At 44.9% G+C, this 19,990-nt stretch overlaps 2 protein-coding genes across 2 annotated transcripts; one reads left to right on the top strand and one right to left on the bottom strand.

The window, feature by feature from the left end:
* Positions 1–612: 612 nt before the first annotated feature.
* Positions 613–16,232, bottom strand: LOC119401953 (tRNA pseudouridine synthase Pus10). Its single transcript, XM_037668982.2, has 16 exons — positions 15,979–16,232; positions 14,927–15,136; positions 14,256–14,342; positions 10,550–10,584; positions 9,801–9,974; positions 9,324–9,369; positions 9,139–9,215; positions 8,630–8,715; positions 7,311–7,436; positions 6,209–6,265; positions 5,161–5,237; positions 4,402–4,457; positions 3,519–3,680; positions 2,039–2,152; positions 1,455–1,554; positions 613–894 (listed from the first exon to the last, which is right to left on the bottom strand). Exons 1-16 carry the CDS (start codon positions 16,126–16,128, stop codon positions 859–861), a joined length of 1,593 nt encoding a protein of 530 aa, XP_037524910.1. The 5' UTR covers positions 16,129–16,232; the 3' UTR covers positions 613–858.
* Positions 16,233–16,635: 403 nt separating this feature from the next.
* LOC119401952 (uncharacterized) lies at positions 16,636–18,920 on the top strand. The gene is given in 2 exon segments (XM_037668981.2): positions 16,636–18,386; positions 18,388–18,920. Coding segments are annotated over 2 exon segments (2,181 nt in total). The 5' UTR covers positions 16,636–16,655; the 3' UTR covers positions 18,838–18,920.
* Positions 18,921–19,990: the final 1,070 nt, after the last annotated feature.

The raw sequence follows: 19,990 nt of genomic DNA, 5'->3' as shown, positions 1-19,990 counted from the left end.
TCATACAATTTCTTAAAAGATAGCTTGACGTCCAAGCTTGGAGAAGAGACAACGAAAATACTGCAAGACATACGTGGTTATGAAATAGCAACCCAATCATTGGAATGTGATTGATTGAAGGGAGTGTCACTGTTATAACAGCGGGTATACCCCAATTAGCCATCATTAAGCCAACGTTAACCAGTTCTGGTAGCATTCAATTACCCAAGTACGGTGGCTAGCTAAGGAAGGCCTCCACAAGTTAAACTCTGTTGGAAATCAACTTATCACAGACATCATCGTACTCTATTACAGAAAGTGGAAAAAACTGGACGACGTCTTCAAAAACAAGTGCGGTTGAGTTGCCTTCCGTCGTTGCTCAATTGGTGGAGCATCCGAGGTTGCCTTCCGTCGCAGCTCAATTGGTGGAGCATAGGTGTTGAGGGTCTGGATCCCACCAATGGAAAGGGTGCTTTTTTGGTTGCGGGATTGAATTCCAGCTGTGGCAGCCGCATTTCAGTGGAGGTGAAATGGTAGAGGCCCGTGTGTTTAGATTTAGGAGCGCGTTAAGGAACCCCAGGTGGTCAAAATTTCCAGGGCCCTCCGCTATGGTGTTTCTCATTATTGTATTGTGGTTTTGGGACGTGAAACCCCCACAACTAAAAAAAAATTGCGGTTTAGTTGACAGCAGCCAGGTCTTTGGCACTGCTTTTTATTTCAGCCAGTTCCAACAACGCACAGTTTGCTGCATCAGCGAAGCAAATAGTCTTGTTTGTATCACGTTACACTGACAACACTGCGAATGATTGCAGACAGCTTCACCCGCAGCTGTGCTGCGAGCATCGGTGTGATCTTACTGGTGTGGGTGAGTGCCTCTTGTCATTTCCGTGGTGGAGGCCAGTCAAGGTGGATTTCCTGTACGGAAAGTAAAATTCTGATAAAAGAATATATTACAGCAGGGTTTTACATTTTCAACGCAAGACAAGAGCAATGCAAAATAATGTAAAAAAGAGTTTCAGACTAAGCCTTTGGGTGCTGGGTTTATTTCCTGAAGTGCAAAAATAAAATTAGTTTATAACACATTGGCCGGCTTTTCAATTTGAATGCTATTGGTGCTATATCATTGATCGTTTTGTACCCTTTTAGGTTGTAAAACATAGACAAAAATTGAGACATGCCAATTAGCGATATTGTAATGGACCAGTGCGTAGAAAATATATTATTTGTAGTATGACCTACATCTACGTGTTTGGAGGAATAGTACGTAAGGTAATTTCTTAAAAGAGCAATAGACAAGCCTAGGCTGTACACACGCAATTCAAGAATTTTTTTTCAAGGGTGCAGCTCTGTATGTGCTCATTATTTGTAAATCCTTAGATCCCACCCTTTAGCCATTTCAACTATATCGTTAATTCACAGAAATGATCGTATTCAATTACCGTTATGCACACAAGTACAGCGTGAGCACTGCATACCTCAACATCCAGTTCTACTATGTCCACATCCGCGTTGAGGCAGCTTCCCAGCGAGGGCACTGTCCTGCCAAAGTCGCCGTGGATGAACTCTTTGATGTATCTGGGCGCATCTAGTCAAGGGACCTGGGACATGCACAGCTGCAGCACACACAAACAACCCTTTTTTTCTTTATTAATGCCACAAGCCTCAGATGCCTCTTCAAATGCGAAAACTGACTGTTGGCGTTGGCAGCGTCAACACGAATGACGCAAAAGGTCGTCACACGATGACGTCATCATGACATCACAGATCTCGCATGATGACATCGTCATGTGTCGTCATCGCTCGCTTGGTCAAATGTGGGCTGATCTTGGAGGCACTGCAAAATTGCAGAAGCTTCCAATGCCTCCAATCCCGGAGGCAGTGTAAAACCACTTTGGTTTCAGAAAGCTTTTGTTGGGGGGATGAATACAATTGATGAGAATAAGATGATGGCTTTCACATTCCAGTTGTTTTAGGCAAATTCATAAGGGGCCCTGAGAGTTTTTTTTTTTTCTTCAGCCCTGAACAGTGCCCATTGCACTACAAACCAGGCCAAGGATACGTGCCGGCCTGAGTGGTGATGTGAAGGTAGAATCTGTGTCCCCCGTCTTCGGCGTCCTCTAGTGGCTCCAACGACATCTCGTAGACAGTCCGCTCGCGCTCCGCCAAGTTTCGCCTGCAGATGCAATGCGCAGTGCAGAGCTCACCAAGATCTTGGTGCACAAGCATTAAATTTGTGCACTCCGTCTCCACTATATTAAATGTTTTAAGCAATAATGGATAATGTTGCATGGTGTCTTAACGCATCACTTAGCTTCTGCCAGCATTTTGCTTTAGCCCTTTGCAGCCCGCTGTCGGACTTCTCTCGACAACGCAACACGGCCGCAGCGGTCCATTGTCGGGCACTGCTAAACAAGCTCTTCCATGGTTGATTCATATGTGCATCTTCTCACTGCATTATGCGCATTCTCTAAAAGTGTATGTAAACTTCTTTTACTTGAGCTTTGGTTTGATTAGTTTCGGACTGGAATACAGAGAAGGTGGCTGAAAGTTTCGGACTGCAATGGGTTAATGTTAAGCAATGAATGTGTAATGTTGCAATGTGTCCAATGCATCACTTAGCTTCAGTCAGCATTTTTCTTTAACATTCTCTGTTAATTTGCTCGCAGCATTCTTTCACAAGCTCTTTCTGTCTACCAAATTTCAGTTGAACATAATGACGAGAGGAACAGGAAGCATCTGACATATAATGTTTGGTTCACCACTGTAAACTACATAAAAGATGAAAGTTTTATAAGGAATTATGGAGCTTTGGGTTCTAAAACCAAGATGCACAGACGTACCGTTGTGGGGGAGTCTGGATTTTGACCGCCTAAGGTTCTTCAAATCCCAATTTAATCTAAGTACACAGGCGTTTTCGATTTCTGCTGCCGTCAAAATGTGGACACCGTAGCGAGGAATTGAACCCGCATCCTCGAGGTTAGCAACATGGCACCATAGCCAACAGATGAAATGTTTTTGACACAGCTCAAGCTACACTTGTAGGTTCTAGCCTTGCTGAACAACCAGCCAATGTGTGGTCAACAAACTAACTGAATGACTGATCAGAAATGTTGACCAACCTTTATGTGAAATTCCTGGATAATTCACATAAGACAATTGATACTGACACAAATAAACAAATAAATTAATGAAATACAATACAGTGGGCACATTCTGATATAGTTGACCTGGAATTGCATATTTTAGCCCAGCGGTTCATGTCCGATCAAAACAGATAACACCTTGAACCTCCATATAACGAATTATTGCTTATAATGAAGTTATATTGTGATGAACTTACAATGACGTCTTGCCATTAATGCAGTGTTATTGGTATACCTTTATAATGAAGTTATCTTCTGTGTCAGATGCAGCTTCGCTGTAATGAGTTTGACTGCACTTTATAGTTATAAACACTGGCCAACCCTAATGTAAAAGACAATGACCTTGATGTACTTGAAACAAATACATGATTTAACAGCTATTAAAAAAGAAAATACCTGTGCAGAACACGAATGGGCGTCTTCTGCTTTAGCGTCACATTCTTCAGCTTAGACACCACGGCCACGTCGTCATCCGTGAGTCGCCTGTTAACACAGCACAGCGCTGTGTACGTTTTTCGCTTCAACTCTTCACCGTCCTTCAGGACCTGCGTCATGTTCCTGGAACATGAAGCGCGTTGTGAGCTGAACCTCCTCTGTTTTGTCGAAGAATTCAAGATCCTAAGGGACAAAATCTTCGGAACGATTCGGGGACAACTCTTCTTGGCAGCGCTGTGGAAGCTACAGAATAGAAACGCATGCCTGCTAGCGTGCCAAGAACGACTAGTAACTAACTCTATTGGTAATTTTTTCATTTCCCTTGCTCCAATAAATGCTGGTTTATTTATTCTGAGATTAAAAAAGTTGCAGAAAGTTGTAGGTAAAATAAAATTGTTCAATTTACAAGAATTTCCTCTCTTTTTTTCATTTTTTAGACAGCGCCATGTTTTCTGCACGCCTGCTTTTTAAAGTAAACAGGGTGTCCGTGATGTGTTGGTCCATATATGGCCGCAATCTCGCCGTTTAGTTCTCCAAGAAAAATGCACTTGTAATGTGACATTGAAATATGCACTGAACAATCGATACGTCTCTCTCCCATTCACATTTTTCCGGTATATGTTTTTCTAAACGCGTTAATGCTGCAAACAAACATAACTGAAACTGGAATTGAAATCAGTTTCAAACTGGCATACTACTTGCTGAGTAACATGAATGTGCGGAAGCCCCGCCTCTGTAGCCTTCGCTCCACTGACAAGATTTCCCTGAGTATAGTGCAATGCTTTACATACATGTCTGAAGCGAAAAAACGCCGCAAAATTCGATAAAATTTACGAGCACTCACTTTGAGATCACCTGCAAGTCACTCACGCTGATGTCCTTCGTATTTGCGTTGATTTCCTGAGAAATGAAATCAAAGCATCCAGATAAATTACTCGCAGTTGACGCAATGCGGTGAATACAGAAAGCAAGCACATGAACACTTCATTAAATTAAAGGAAGTATTGCCAGAGATAATCAATCAATCTATCAAGCAATCACTTTTTATTGTGTAACATGTACTTGTCACATGTAATGACCAGTTATTACAGCACAGGTAGGAACCCAGAGCACTTTCGATGGTTGTGGCAGGGGTCCATTTTTTTAACAGATGTGGTTAGTATTGAGCTACAAGGCAAATAAATACATAAAAATACAAGTAAATACAAATGTGACAATAGCTTTGCTACAAATGCAGGAAAAAGATTTCTTTTTCTTCGTTATCTCAGTTACTCTTGTAAGTTATGTAGACAAATACGAACAAGTTGCTTATATAAATGAAGAAAAAGTAATCAATAAAATAAACTAAAATAACTCTCAGGAAAAAAAGTATGGGCTCCCCAATTAACAAATTATCATTACTGCTGCAGAAAAAATTAGTGAAAATGAATTTAAAAAAAGAGGTGCATAACGAGCACAGCAACATGAAAAAGAGAGCTACCTAAAGCATTCACGTGGTCAGTTTTAAATATCGCAGAAAATTAATGGATTTGTGCAACATGTACAGCCTGTGTTCTCGTATACACAATGGTAATTAAAAAATTGCTTCAAATTAAGTACAAACCTTCTCAATGGTCTCCATGTCGGATGTTGTGAAGACTGCCCTCTTCGCCTTCAATATCTCCAGGACAAATGGCCGCCCTTGAAGTAAGAAAAATAAATAAATAAATAAAGTTTGATAACTTATTCACGGAAAAGAATATAGGTACTCTAATAGGCTTGGTAAATTAGAGTAGAAAATTAGAATTGACTTTTGAATGGGCTCATTAATTACCTTAGTACCTTTGCAATGGCTGCCCAATAATAGCTTTGTGCCCATTTTTTTACACAATTTCAAACCAAAGGTTGTTGAGATTCGAGGCATTCATCAGAACTGGCCTTTCTTATTTGTTTCATGTGCTTAACCATATCGCCCATCGGTAACTATATTAAAATATTAAGACATTAACCCACCCTAGTAGCATGAAGTGTTGCTGCAGCGTTGTAAGATTGTTGCTGCAGCCTTGGCCTTGAAATTATTGAAGCAACCCAGAAAGAAATTACAATGTTGCCCTAGTAGCATGAATGTTACCATAACATTGCCTCAATGTTATGATAACATTCATCCTACTAGGACAGCATAGGCATTTCTTTCTAGGCCACTTTAATCATTTCAAGGCAAGCCACATTAATCCTTTAATTCTCAAGCCGCTTGATGATACATATGTTACCTGGCAAATAGAAAAAAGTTTAATTATACGCTTTTCTCTATGCCAATAGGAATGCAATGAGGGAGTGACTGAAGTTTCAAAACTCAAGCAGCAAAAATTAACAAGTGATCAGCAGACTTCAGCAGTTCCTCTAGTACTAAGCTTATTTACCGTCTCCAGTTTCCTCTCGCAGCTGGCAACTCCAATTTCAAAAGGAATTATATTACTCCTTATTGCGATACGTCCAATGCCATTCTGGTTTTGTACAGTAATACTGGATGCGGCAACTGAAAGGGTGCAGTGATGCCACTGCAGTCGAAGTTCATGTGGGACACTAAGCCCGCCTTCCACAAAATACTGAGTTGAAATGTTGCTGTCAGAGTGCAAAAAAAAAGGGCGGGAGGGGGGAAACAAAAACCTTACCTCTTCCCAGCATCCGTACGTCTACGTCTTCCCTCCCAGATGATGAAAACATGATTTCTGAAATGTTAGCAGCAGCAACTAATCACCACACCCGCAGAACGTCTTGCATTTTACACAATTGTTAGAGCTCCTGGTACCACCTTCGGGATACACCGGAGAAGGAACAGATATTTTTTTTTAGTTAATATAAACTAGGTCTTCAAAAAACTGTAAACAATGATAGTGACAAAATTCACATTTCTAGATGAATACTGTATGTGAGCACAACGCAGGGCCGTACCCAGGAATTTTTTTCGGGGGTTGTTTGTGTGCAAGACGGCTAACTTTGCAATTGGTGGTTGCTGTGAAGGCGTGCAAGTATTTTAGTGTCACCCAAAAAGTTAAAGCATGAAAAAATTTCGGGGGGTGTCAGAACCCCCTCAACCCCCCCTTAGTTACGGCCCTGGCACAACGTGCAGTCAAAAGCTGGTCGCGACCCATAACATCAGTGATCACAGTAAAGCAACTGAAACCGTGATTTTAATGTCGCACTTCAAAGGAACTGAAGAAAGCCATGTCAATTGAGCTTGGTAAAGGACTCCTCCAAGATACTAAGTTAATTCGTTTAGCGGAAAAGGTTCGTTATTACCAGCAACAGTTGAGGCCACAATTTATTTGTTATTTCATGCTGGAGCCAGTGGTTTAGCATTACATCGCACGTATATTTCAAGATATCTTTTCATATGTGCGCTGTTTTGGCACAGGACAAGTTCTCAAAGTCTGTTAGGCCAACCCTTCAGTAGTATCTTAGACTGCATCGTCCTCCTCATTGAGTAGCAAACAATCTGTCATAGCTAATGATGAGCTGTAAAACACTACACAGCACCAAACTGGTGCAGGAATATTGCAGCATTTCCACATATGCTCAGCTTTTGCATAATGTTTAGGTTATCGCACTTTTGTCATGCTAAGAGCTGTTTTGCTACCGCAGAAATGTACTTTCTAACACAGCTTAACCTCGCTTTATTACATAAACGTTCCTGCGATGAATGCTTGAAGCATTTCAGTTCACAGGTCGACATATGGCTGCTTTTAGGGCAAGTGGCAAACACGCCAGACTTACTTTCATTCGGAATGTGCTTGGTGACCACATCGGTGATGAGTTCCTGTACGGACGCCTCCATGATTCTCTTGCCATTAAGAATCCAGGGAGTCTGGCTAAGAAGGCGCGAGTACTTGCAGTAGCGACCTGTATGTCGTACAGTAGGTTGTCAGCGATGCCGGTATGAATTTTCGTTTGTTCTCAGCAAGCACCCCTGAAGGTGGTGACTGAAAGTCGCTACTATTTGTGGCGCCGCCTGTCAGCTTATCACAAACGGTGCTATCGGCAAAAAGTATGAATTACCCGATTCTTGTGGCACAGGTTCATATTGTATTGACACCGGCAGTGATACTGTATTTGGCAGTTTGACGATATTGTCACGGGGCCGTGACAACCCCATGACATCTACGAGAGATACAGGGATCGTTACCCCGCACCTCCACCAGATGTCACGGGGTCGTGACGTCGACGAAGGTAGCAGTTGGCGTGTCCAAGATTAAACTTTTTATTTGGCCAAACTTGCGGCCGGGAAACGAAAAGTCGAACTACAGCAATACACACTGTATCCTGATAGCGGCGAACAGAGCGTCGGCCGTCGATAAACTGAACATCGCTGGGATGCGCCGTCTTTTATAAATCACGCGTCGAACTTTCCAGCCTTATCACTGGTGGTCGCGCGAGCTCTGGAATAATTTGGACTATTCGCGTCATGTGCACAATCTTAACAAAATGATCTACTACAATATGGAATGTTCCCAGACATTCTGGCGCGCTTTGCGTAAGGCCACAGCTACACGAGCAATGGGCTGGTAACAGAAAACATAGAAATAAAGGAGCGTGTGTGGCAATGACCAGAAATCTGCGGTGTCCGTCGCAGCACTGTAATTCTACATGCTAACACTGCATAATCAGCTTCTTGCATAAGTGACAGAATACTAATTCTGTCATCACATACTGGATATACAAAAAAAGAAGAGAGAGATGTGACCTATTCATGGGTTTTTAGTACCATGAGGCACTTGCCAGCACCACAGAAATGATGACAGGGCAATAGCTACACTATCAATACTATATCATTAAGTAGAAAAGGCACTACGTCTAAAATGAACACGTTAATACAAGCTTCATTAACTTAAGCAGTCATCCAGCCATTGTGAACAGAGAAGTCACAAATCCCAGTTTTCACAAAACGTATGCCACATGCCAGAACTGGTACAGAAATTGCTATCAGTCAAACCGAAGCCGAGAAATTTCGTGAATAATATGGGCAACGTTAACGTGAGCTTGATTTTGTACGATCGATAGCCAACTCAAATGAGTATCGTGACGGACCAACCCACCTGCGAGGTAGATAGGTGAGTGGACACACGAGACTTCAACCTTGGATTCGACTTTTGACGGTCTGTCTGGCGGGCATTTGTACAAGCTGCAATGACACACCACTGCAAAAACCACTCCCTACCCATATTTAGCCATATTTATGGCCATAGCCATATTCTGGGACACCATCGCTGGGCACTGGTGTCACAAGCATAAGGCTAGTGCTAAATTAAGATAGACAGAGATTTAAACTGGTTACAATACTGCTGGATGAACATGTCATATTCTGATCTAAATAATGGTATTATTAGTATCATGTGTTTGGCATAACATGCACGTGTGTTGCTAGCAGTAGCAGCAGAAAATGGCTCCTGCGCAAACCTCCACCAAACACACAGAACAGCCATTTCTGGGAAACTTTTTTTTGAAAACGTCCATGCGTTTTAGAGACCACTGATCTCTGAGCTTGAAAACCATGCACGAAAATTTGCACCATCTTTGCAACCTGGCAACACCGAGCGCTACTCACTTTCTGAAGTCGTCGTCCGAGATCTTTCGAAGCGCATCAAGCACGGCACAACGCGTGAATATCTCGCGAGACTGGTGCTGTCGACAGAGAGAGAGACAGCAAGGAGAAGGGAAATAGTTAACTAACAGCGAAAACAAATCACAATGGTTGCCTGTCTAGCCATTAAACAAGGACTGATAACTTACCTTTCTCTGCTTTCGGTTTGGAAAGGATTCAGGAAACTTCTTCAACCTACGGTAGAACAGAGGACAAAATCACCAAGGTTATTAGTTTCTGCTGTAGGTCGGCTGTGCTACTGGACCAATAGCACTGCTGTGCTTTTGGTCGGCTGCCTCTGATACAGTGATGTGGCTATTTGGGCTGACGGGCACAACACATTGGCGACACAGGAATAGAATGAATGAGAGTAGCCAATAATTAAATATATCTCTGTTCATTATACTGAGGTTTCATTATATGGGCTCAAGTGCAAAGCGTACGTCCTACGTTTTATGCCACACACCCACACGAGTGAAGCTAATTCTTCAGCAGATGTAAACAAGCTGACGATGATCACAAGAGAAGTCATTTGGGAGCGCTGATTACACTATTCTAAGAAACTGTTACAAGACTAACGTCTTAAGCCGAAACTAGCTGAACAGATGCAGAATGTGTGAGCTTACAGAAACCCACACTCCTCATCGGCGTTTGGCGACGGGAACGCCACCGTAATCTGGAAGCCGCTCGTTGCGGAGAACTCGACGCCAAAGTGGTCGGCAAACATTGGGCTGACGATGTACTTCCACACTTCCTTGGCACTGACAAACTCGATGTCGCTGCAGTCCTTGAAGGATTCCCTGAAGGCGTGAAAAAAAGAGCATAACAAAAAAAAAACAATCATACGAAAAAGGACGGTAGAAAATTATGAAACTCCGCTCAGGGGCATTACAAAGATAACAATCGTAAGTCAAGTGTGTGTGTCATCAGTTTCAGATATTAGACACGAAACGGGTAGCTGATTCTAGAATGCACTGAAGTGAGACAGACTGACGTACAATGAAAGACAATAGATAGGAAAAAATAAATAAGACAGTCTTAAATTTCTTTTGTTTGGTGTATTGTCATGCCTAATTTTTTTCACAGCCTTAATTAACCCGATTTCCTTCATTCCCTATTTGAATTTACCAACTGTGGCCAACTCTGATTAATCCACTGACCTGCATATGAAATGTAGAGACCCTCTCCCTGGACGCACGGTAAACTCGGCAAAGTAAAATTTGCTTTCCTAAATTTCGACTGCAAGAAAAGAAAGCTTGATTGAGGGAGTCAGATTTTCGCTTTTTTGCGCAAACTACCAGAAACTAGTAAACAATTTTCCAGGAAAAGTGAGCCACCAGGTTTACAATGTAACATTAATTCCATAGGAGCTCACCTGAATTTTTCCTTCAAATGGATCACCATGGCATGCTGGAAACGTATAAAAAAAGAGTCTTGAATAAATGCAGGCACTCCTTAAAGCATACTTTGTCTCTGGTAATATTCTATTAGAGACATCTGCTATGTGTGTGGTTGTATGTGTTATGTGGTTATCGGTGTATATATCGTAATCATTACCCAGCACCTGGAGTAGCATGTCAGGCGAATAGCCTGGCTAACATCTCCATCTTTTCTTAAAGCATTTCTCTCTCTCTCTCTGTCTGCCTTGACAACTTACCCCCACTGTAATGCCACTTAGGTGCTGTGGGTAATATGAATAAATAGATGACTACATAAATCAATAGATGAATAAGATCTTAATGTTAAATGCCTCAAGAAGACAAGTCCACCTGTCGAAATGTTGGCTCAAGCGACATTTCCTGTCCAAGGATTTCTCATTGCGTCAAGCCTCCATCTTTCACCGAACTTCTATCAACGTTAAATGTAACTGTAATGCAGTGATGCTACCGAGGACTTCTGATTTGGAGCAATTTTTGGAGCAGCAAAATTTCCGTTTTGGAGCACTTTGGAGCAGCAAAATTTTCATCTTGGAGCACTTTGGAGCAGATAATTTTGCATCTGGGAGCACTCTGGAGCAGTGAATTTTACATCCTGGAGTGCACTACAGAAGCATATTTGAATACCATTGAAGCACTGGAATATTACTATGGGGCTCTTATGAAGGCTAGAAATATTTCGATTCATTGCAAATCTCATGAAAAAAATCATCTCAGGAGAACTCCATATTTCACTCGCTAAAAAAAAGAAATAAGGGCTCATGCACTTGAGTGTTCTGGATTAACCTCTTCGGCGATTATTTTCGACACTAGCAAATAAACAGAATACCGGATCAATAAAATTGCACTTCATGAAATAACACTCTAAGTACATCTATGTGGTCATCAGCAGATATTGTAGACAAACGCCGTGATGTACAGCAGTGCCTCAATGCCAAAGAGCCACACTGTCCCTAATGCATTCCCCTAAGAAAACTCCAAGGCGAAAGCCAGGTTCTTTTTCTTCTCGATCGACGGGTTGATCCTCCCCCTCCTTCTCTGCAAGCTATCTGCACCTCACCTGGTTTTGCGCTAGCTCCATGATTGGCGGACCAATTACGGAAGCAGTGTAAAGCGACGATGTCATGCGATGGCGTCATCACGTGACATCACGATATATGACGCCATGATGACGTCACAAGTTTTGACGATCTATGACGTGATCATGACGCCATCACATGATGATTATTTTTTGCATCAATCGACTGACGCCGCCGACGGTCAATTTACGTGTTTGATGCATTAATGCGCATTAATGTTTGATGCATTAATGCGCATTAATTACGCATTAATGTTGCGTATTGAACGTTAACAACCTGGCCTTACATACCAAACTGTCCTCCACCATGTCACCTCTTTGCCATGCGCGAAACAGCTTCGCTTATCATCCACTTCACAGAGTGAAATGGCTCCTCGACTTTTTTTAAATGTTTATCGTGATAACAATTACATGGACGCTCTCCGCGGATTTTTGCCGTCGCCATTGCCGTAATTTTCTGTATAAAGACCAAATTAATAACATCACCTTGCGCATTCTAGCCGCGGGTAAAAGCTCGCGACCGCTGGCGACGAACGCGGCTGAAGCGGAGATTAAACTAGCCGGCCGTCTGTCTCCGTCGCACGGACAGCGCATGAGATAACATCTTCCCGCGTGCGGGCCTGCCGTCGATTGCTCATCAAACAGAGAGGAAACGCCCCGCGCGTCTTTCGTTAGGAGCATGAAAGGACACCAGGGGAGCGGAAGGGGGGGGGGGGAGGGGACCGCATCGTTCGAAGGGCGCAGTCGCTTGCGCGCGCGCTATCTCGAGGCATCGGGAGACGGCTCGTAAACCTGCTGCGCTCTCAACGCTTACTTCGTGTTTAGAGAACTCACAGCAAGAAAACGCTTCGGTTCCTGGAGCGGCCATAGTCCCTTAAACCAGTGTTTTGTTAAGTTACGCGAGATCGGATCCAAAAGAGTTAGCTGCTAGCCTTACTTCGTTGAACAATACAATTTGTTGGTATCGCATTTATTGCTTCGCCCTTAAGCGAAACTGAGTTCTTTTAACCGTCAGCTCTTGACCCCCGAAAGCGAGGGGCGGACGTGTAACATGGGGTAGCCGCTTCACTGTGGGCCGTCAGCGACGGGCCTGCTACTGACAGCTGCGCACTTGCAGCTGCTCCGACCAGGAGATATGCTTTTATTAATGAGATGTCAGTTTTAAAAAGCAAGCAAAAAATTCGAATTGGAACCCTAGCACGTGAGCTCGAAAGGGCAGGGCCTTTTAGGGGGTATTTACCGCAGAGTGATTACAAACTCGGACGTGCTGGTATAAGCAATTACGAAAAAGCTCTTCCGAATGAAGATCCATGGATAAAGTATATCTGAGGAAAAGTGTGAATGCGTTTCCACCGTTCGCGTGCTCTTCCATAGACGCGAACAAGGAAAATTCGATATTGTCCCATATATCTACTGCTAGCGATCCCAGACTTCATTCCGCGATGTCCGGAAACAGAAGATGACAGACATTTTAGCAGCACACGTGTAGTTATTACTGAACATTGCTTTCATTACGTGCCGTGCGACGCTTGAAACGAGCTATCAGCAGCGTTTCTAGAACAGACGACGTCCGCCGATGAATCGCCGTCGCACTTCCTTGCTACCGATAGGCCTAGACGTCACGAGCCTCTGCGGAGAGCGCGTTTTGCTGTCGAGCCGACTTGCAGAACAGAAGCTGCGTCGGCACCGTGCATGGCATCGTGGCTTACTCGAGACGCATGCGCGAGCGCTATTTATTCAGCGGAATAATTCTTGGTCCATGGTTGCGACTTTGGCAGCCCCCAAGATCAAGCTGCACATGTTCTGACGCGCCGGCCGTGCGATTGTCGGTGATAGACGCCCCCAAACCCGAGGCTTTGGCGCAGTTTGGCGCAATTTTCGTCGATATTATCAGGATGGCGCAGTAAATACAATTTGGCGCACTTTGGCGCAGTTGGCGCAGGAGTGGAATCACTGGTAATGTAATTAAGTATATGCATAATATATAATTACCTTCCATGAATACACAAGTAGATGAGAATCGCACCTGTGTTGTTTTGTCTTCCATTTATCCTGTTGCTGCGCTGTTTTTCCCATTACATATACTCATGCTCTCGTAATGAGTGTACATTGACTATGCTAGCATGTGGATGCACTTCTTGATTATAGTGATATGGCTCTCGCTTGAAAAGCACACGTGTGTCTATATTTTTCCCCGTTTAATTTCTATCTCTTGTGCCATAGCACAAGAATGGGACATTGCAAAGGTTTAATTGCAGTGCCGTTCTTTTCATAGATCCATTAGTGATTCGATCGATCGATCAATCAATAAATCAATCAATCCGTTATTATTATTACATGGTAGGCTAACTAGAACATACAAAATATACAGACAGGGGTCCCAAAATGCAAGACTGCCATGGGACCAAGCGGTAAACTTCCCCGCACAATCAGTCAGATCAGCCTGTCGTGGATGGTAGACGACAAGAAAGGATAAAAACAGAGCAAAAAAGAACTGTTAGGTTCACACTGGCCTAGACTGTGCGTTGCCCGCACCCGTTTGCTGAAATGCAAAATCTCCGACTCACGTGACGGAGTTCGAGCGTCACAGGCACCGACAGCTGGAATGTGAACTTCGAGAAGACACAACCACTCTCCTTGACAGCCGCGGCAATCTGAAAGTAGAAAAAAAAAAAACGAAACTGTGCTACGGGCTCAAGAGTCACTGGTTCGCCGTGGTGAATATTAACACTGTAAAGTTGTTCTGAAGGCTTTATGAAAACAATAAAAGACAACACACAAAGCACACAGTGCGTTAGCTTTGAATGCCTCGAACATACAAGGGATGCTGCCGTATGTGGCTGTGGCTTGCAACATCCAAGTAACATCTGTAAGCCACAGTATAATCATAGTATGTGACAGAGGTTGCCCTGCTCATCAGTGAGCAGGAACATCACTGTCGTACTGCGTTGTAATCTTAATAGTACTGGCAGAATCACGATATCGGCGCTAGAAAATACAGATGTAAACCAGTTGATAGTCTGAGCTCAGTGTTGTGTGCCCTGAATTTTTGCGTACTGTGCAGTGTCTGGGTTCACTTAGCGCAGCTTTATAGATAAATGAACACCAACTAGCCCACCTTGTAGCTCTACTGAATGTTGCTTCATCGCTGTCCCAGAATATTTAGTTCGAATCATCAATGTGACGGCAGTCTCAATTGCAAAACTACCTTCGGTGAATATGCAACACTGCCTCACACCTGCTGGAAGGATTCCTTGAGGTGTTGAATTTCGAGCAGTCCATAGCAAGCAACACAGCCGGTGTCGTCCTCGGTGTTAACTCCATCTTGGCAGGCATTGTCGACACATGCAGACTCATCGTTGACTTCAGTGCCAAACTTCGGTCGCTTCGGAACGGGTTCTTCCGGCGAATCTTGGTTTTGAGGTTTCGATTCACCGTTGCTAACATCCTGTAAGGGCGCAGGTTGATGAGCGAAGCTATCACAATTTAACGACACTTGCAAAGCCTGGATTTTATAAGCGAGAACTACACAGTAGTTGGAGCTCATCACTGCTGTCAGTGGTGCATCAAGCATCGCAGTGTGAAGCATGCGAAGTAATGTTTAGGCTTATGGGGTTTTCCACGTGAGCACGCATACATTTAGCAAGGGTCACCTAACGTATCTTCTGATGAAGGATTTTACCTTATTTCACATTCATCCCTCCAGAGTTGTAGACAAGATTTTGTCTACAACTCTGTAGGGATGAATGAATGTGAAATAAGGTATTGGATGATAGCTCGAGCTATCATCCAATACAATACGCTTCATCCCGCGGCAGTTTCTATCTCTCAAATTTCGGCAGATTCAAGCTTTTTTTTTTTTTTCTCTTACTGCATGATTCAAGTTTCTTACGTCGCCGTTATATTTTTGACACGATATGCAGAATCTCTGCTCACTAAATTAATTGCAGCAGTGGTCTAGTGGTTATCGTGCTTGACTGCTGGCCCAGAGGTCGCGGGATCGAATCCCCGGCCGCATTTCGACGGAGGCAAAATGCTAGAAGCCCGTGTGCTTAGATTTAGGTGCACTTTGAGAAACCCCAGGTGGTCAAAATTTCCGGAGCCCTCCACTACGGTGTCTCTCATAATCATGGCTCGGTTTTGGTACGTAAAAACCCACGAACTTCCTCGCGGTGCACGGACATACTTTTTTTTTTAATGCATTTCACCCCCTTCGAAATGCCGTGGCCGGCAGTCGAACCCACGGCCTCGTGCTCAGCGAACGAGGTGGATCGAGTGAAGTGCATTTACTGAAAGTGCCGCCGCTAGTTCCTCGAATTTCTTGTAATTATCGTAGTATCTCTCGCCGGAAAAGCGCTCCGCGCAGAACCTGCAGCATCCGATTTCCTTGAGGTGTTCGAACACGGAAGGCCTGTCAGCGTCTGTGAGCTTTAGAGGCATATCAGCAGGGACATCGGCGAGTCAAGAGAAACGTGGTTCACGTGGACGTGGGTAAACGCACCAACGTTACGACCGCGGCAGTTTTGATTTCACGTGCGCTGTACTGGCTTGTTGTGTCCTCCGCAGGGGCTATTATTGGCTCACGTGCAAATTTGTTTACAAACATGGCAGTCCTGACGTAATGTTGTCTTAGCTTTTCAAATTTTCACCTAATAAAAGACACTTAGTTTAAAGTATTATTAGATAAAATTGATTTATAAACGTTCATAAATTTGAAATAGGCGAAACAGCTTAATCTATCTATTAATCTAGCTAAGCAACGGTGATCTCAGAGTACAAATTTTTCATCTCAAAGGCCATGTCTTGTATACTACGCATGCGTTATAGCAGGGCTTTTGGTACCTGACAAGACTTACTAATAGGGGCAATAAAAATGCGTAATATTAATTTAATTTCTACAAAAATTTTGTTTACTGCTGCCGCTTGCAGCCAAGTCGATCCACAATTTAGTCACTCTACAGGACAAGATGGCCGCGCGCATCGTGCGCACGAGTGTTTGTAGCTGCGTTCGCCTTCAAGCGACCCTCGCGGGCTCGGCTAGTTCCCGCTGTATTGCGACGTCGCGGGCTCTCTCGGTCCGAGGAACGAAGCTGAGCGTCGAGCGAGCCGACGAACGTTGCGGCGCCGTCGATGAGGACTTTTACGGCATATCGGGCGACGACGGCGTCGTTACGGTGGACAACCCGCTAGGTGACCGTCACGAAAGACTTCGCCGCTTCTCGCATCTGACTCGAAGCCGCGATGCGAAAGTCTCGGACGAAACCGTCGTGGCTGCTGACTTCGGCACAATCCGCTACGACCGCGACAACAAGGCCCGGTACCACGGGCAGTTCGAAGACGACACGCCGTTGGACGACTTCATCTTGGATACCTACGGCGGGAAAGGTTCCAAGCCCGGTCGTAAGGCGGTGGGCCATCCGGATGAGAGTTCGGACCAATCGGAGCGACAGGACGCGCGCGACAGAAGCGTTTCGGTGAGGAAGGGAGCAAGAAAGGAAAAGAGATCACGTGTCAGCGCCGATGGCGCGACACCGGTTCCCACTGACGTCCAGGACGCTGCGGCGAAGTCGTCGCAAGAAGTCGCGCGTACCCTTGCTTCTCGATCTTTGCCCGTCTACGATCGGCAGTTGTCCAAGGGACGCCCGTCGGCACCTGTAGTCGAAATGTCCAGTTTCGAAACCAAAGGAGCAGTTTCCGGAACGGATTCCCTGAGAGCAGCACGAAGCAGCGAACAGAACAATGTGCTTGGTAGTGACCGCCTGCAAAGCATAGGCAGATTTTCGCCTGCCGAAGCAACTGTAGAGCGAAGACGGAAGAGCGCAGAACACGTTAAGGAGTGGGAAGGCAAGGAACCAAGCAAAAGTGTCGTTTCGTCGCCACTTACAAACTCTTCGGAAAGTTTTGTAACTTCTGCGAGAACTGCTAAGGAAGGCGAGGACGATTTCGAAAGTTCAGTGTCTGAAACCAGAATGAGAGAACCAAAAAAGCAGAGGTCAAACGATAGGCACGAAAGTGATGACACAAGAAAGGCCGAACGCTCCTTTCTAAAAGAGCCAACACCGACAGCGGCCACTGAGTTTGAACTCGACCAGACACCGTCTTCCACCATCCGAGAAAGTTCCGATTGCTCCCAGGACCGAAGCAAAACCAGAGTCAAGAAAGCAAGACCGAGTGACGAAACGACTGCAGACGACTCTTCCAGTGTCCCGGACCAAGGCAATCCGACCGCCTTCGAGTACATCCGCAAGCCGCAGCAGTTCGGCCTCAAGCTCGACAGCAAGGGCTTCTTCATCCTCAAGTCGGAGGTCAGGCCTAACCTGGCCATCATGCTCCGCTCCGAAGTGATAGACATGTTGAGGCAGCGCGTTCTCTACGATGGCAATGACGTACTCATCCTGGACAAGCCGTACGGCATGATCTGCCACGGATCCGCGAAGGGCGTCCCCGACTCCCACGTGCTAGTTCGCCTGCTACCTGACCTCTCCTCTGCTCTGTACCCCCGGGAGGAGGTCAAGCTGTACACTGTGCACCGTCTGGACCGCGATGTGACAGGCGCCATCGTGCTGGCCAAGACGCAGCGGACGGCGGACGCGTTGCAGACGCTGTTCGAGGAGCACAAGATCTCGAAGACGTACCACGCTATCACGTTCGGGGTGCCCGACAACGACCGTGCGACGATCGACATGCCTCTCGCGGAAGGGTGCAGTCGGCTCAGCCAAGCGGATGGTCATCTGCCCAAAACTGGAGCCGGAGTTTGAGCGGCTCGTGCCGAGGTTCTCCAAGACGTACGAGGCGGTCACGCACTACCGCGTGCTGAGCTCCCATGGCAGGGCCGCCTACCTAGAGTTGAAACCAGTGACTGGCGTCAAACACCAGATTAGGGTCCACCTGGGGTTCGGGCTCCGCTGTCCCATCCTGGGGGACCACAAGTATTCACACTTGAGGGAGCTTGCTCCGCAGAGGCTCTCTGGAGACCTGTTGACCAGGCTCAATGTCAGGCAGACCAAAGTGAGGCACATCCCCATGCACCTCCACGCCAGCTCGGTCCTGATCCCCGAGATCTTGGATGGCAGGAATCTGTTGGTCACAGCGCAACTTCCGTACCACTTTTTGCAGAACTTGAAACGACTTAAGCTCCAGAGGCATTGATTAGCCAGAAGCAACCACTGTTTCTTGTACATACATTTAACTACTTAGAGTGCATGTCTGTAGATGCACGTTAGTAATAAATGGGGTTTTCCACGCAAGCACGCTGACAAACCCTAACACACTCGGCTGCTGACCTGGAAGTTGTGGGTCCCATCCGGGCGGCAGCAGTCATTTCAATAGAGGCGAAATGCTAGAGGCTCATGTACTGTGTAATGTCAGTGCATTGTAAAAAACACCAGATGGCCAAAATTTTCATATTTGGCATGGAAAAACCTAGATATTATTACTATCATTTGTCATCCTAACACAATGGCTTAGGTATAATAACAAGGCTTGCTTGCTGCTACATCCAGTGGGCTGCAAGCAGATTGGGGCATTTTCATCCACAGGCCTGTGACTACTGCTCCAGCTCATCTTTCCATTTTGTGTGATGAATTTTTATGTTAAGATTGCCTTTAAAGTCATTAATCATGTTTCATTAGCAGTACAGCTTCATGCTTAAAACAAGAAGAAGGCAAGTTTTTAGGAGTAATTTGACAAAAACTTAACTTTTCTTTCACACATTAACAGTTTGAGAATTAAAGCGAGCAAGGCACTCCATGCCCTCAAAGTCCTCTCTCAAACGCAGTGGGGCTTGGATCAAAATTGCCTCCTACATATCAGTCATTCCTTAGCACATAGAAAAAAGGGCTACGCTTCGCAACTGGTGCCTACAGGACGTCGCCCATTCCTACCTTGTATTGTGAGACAAATGAGCTGTCTTGATCACACAAGAACGTAGCTTGTGTTGACAAACATTTATTGAGTTCATTAATTGCCTGATCATACTTGTCATGACATTGCCACATGCCGTGACACACACACACACACTGCAACCACATTGTGACCACACTTCACGAATAAACTGAACCATTAACTGAATAAACTGAATGCCATTAAACCACTTAAATTTGAAGAAAAATGTTGCGAGTTAAATGTCCTTAAAGGGACACTAAAGGCAAATATTAAGTTGACGTTGATTATTGAAATAGCGGTCCGGAAACCTCGTAGTGCTACTTTTATGCCAAGGAAGTGCTTATTTTGAAGTAAAATCACGTTTTAGTAGTCCGCATCGCGTTAGCGCACTTTCATACGCACTTTCATACGTCACTGC

This window comes from Rhipicephalus sanguineus, chromosome 8 (genome assembly GCF_013339695.2).
Source record: "Rhipicephalus sanguineus isolate Rsan-2018 chromosome 8, BIME_Rsan_1.4, whole genome shotgun sequence".
NCBI lineage: Eukaryota > Metazoa > Arthropoda > Arachnida > Ixodida > Ixodidae > Rhipicephalus > Rhipicephalus sanguineus.
Note: the sequence above shows the minus strand (reverse complement) of the source record. Positions and strands in the feature narration are given on the sequence as shown.

What these genes read in the sequence shown, in the direction of transcription:
- LOC119401953 (XM_037668982.2), bottom strand. Translation starts at nt 16,128, where the DNA reads ATGCCTCTAAAGCTCACAGACGCTGACAGGCCTTCCGTGTTCGAACAC. An exon ending in AACTAGCGGCGGCACTTTCA is followed by an intron (nt 15,137 to 15,978) that starts GTAAATGCACTT and finishes GCGCCCTTACAG; the next exon opens with GATGTTAGCAACGGTGAATC. An exon ending in ACATGGAGACCATTGAGAAG is followed by an intron (nt 4,458 to 5,160) that starts GTTTGTACTTAA and finishes TTCATTTCTCAG; the next exon opens with GAAATCAACGCAAATACGAA.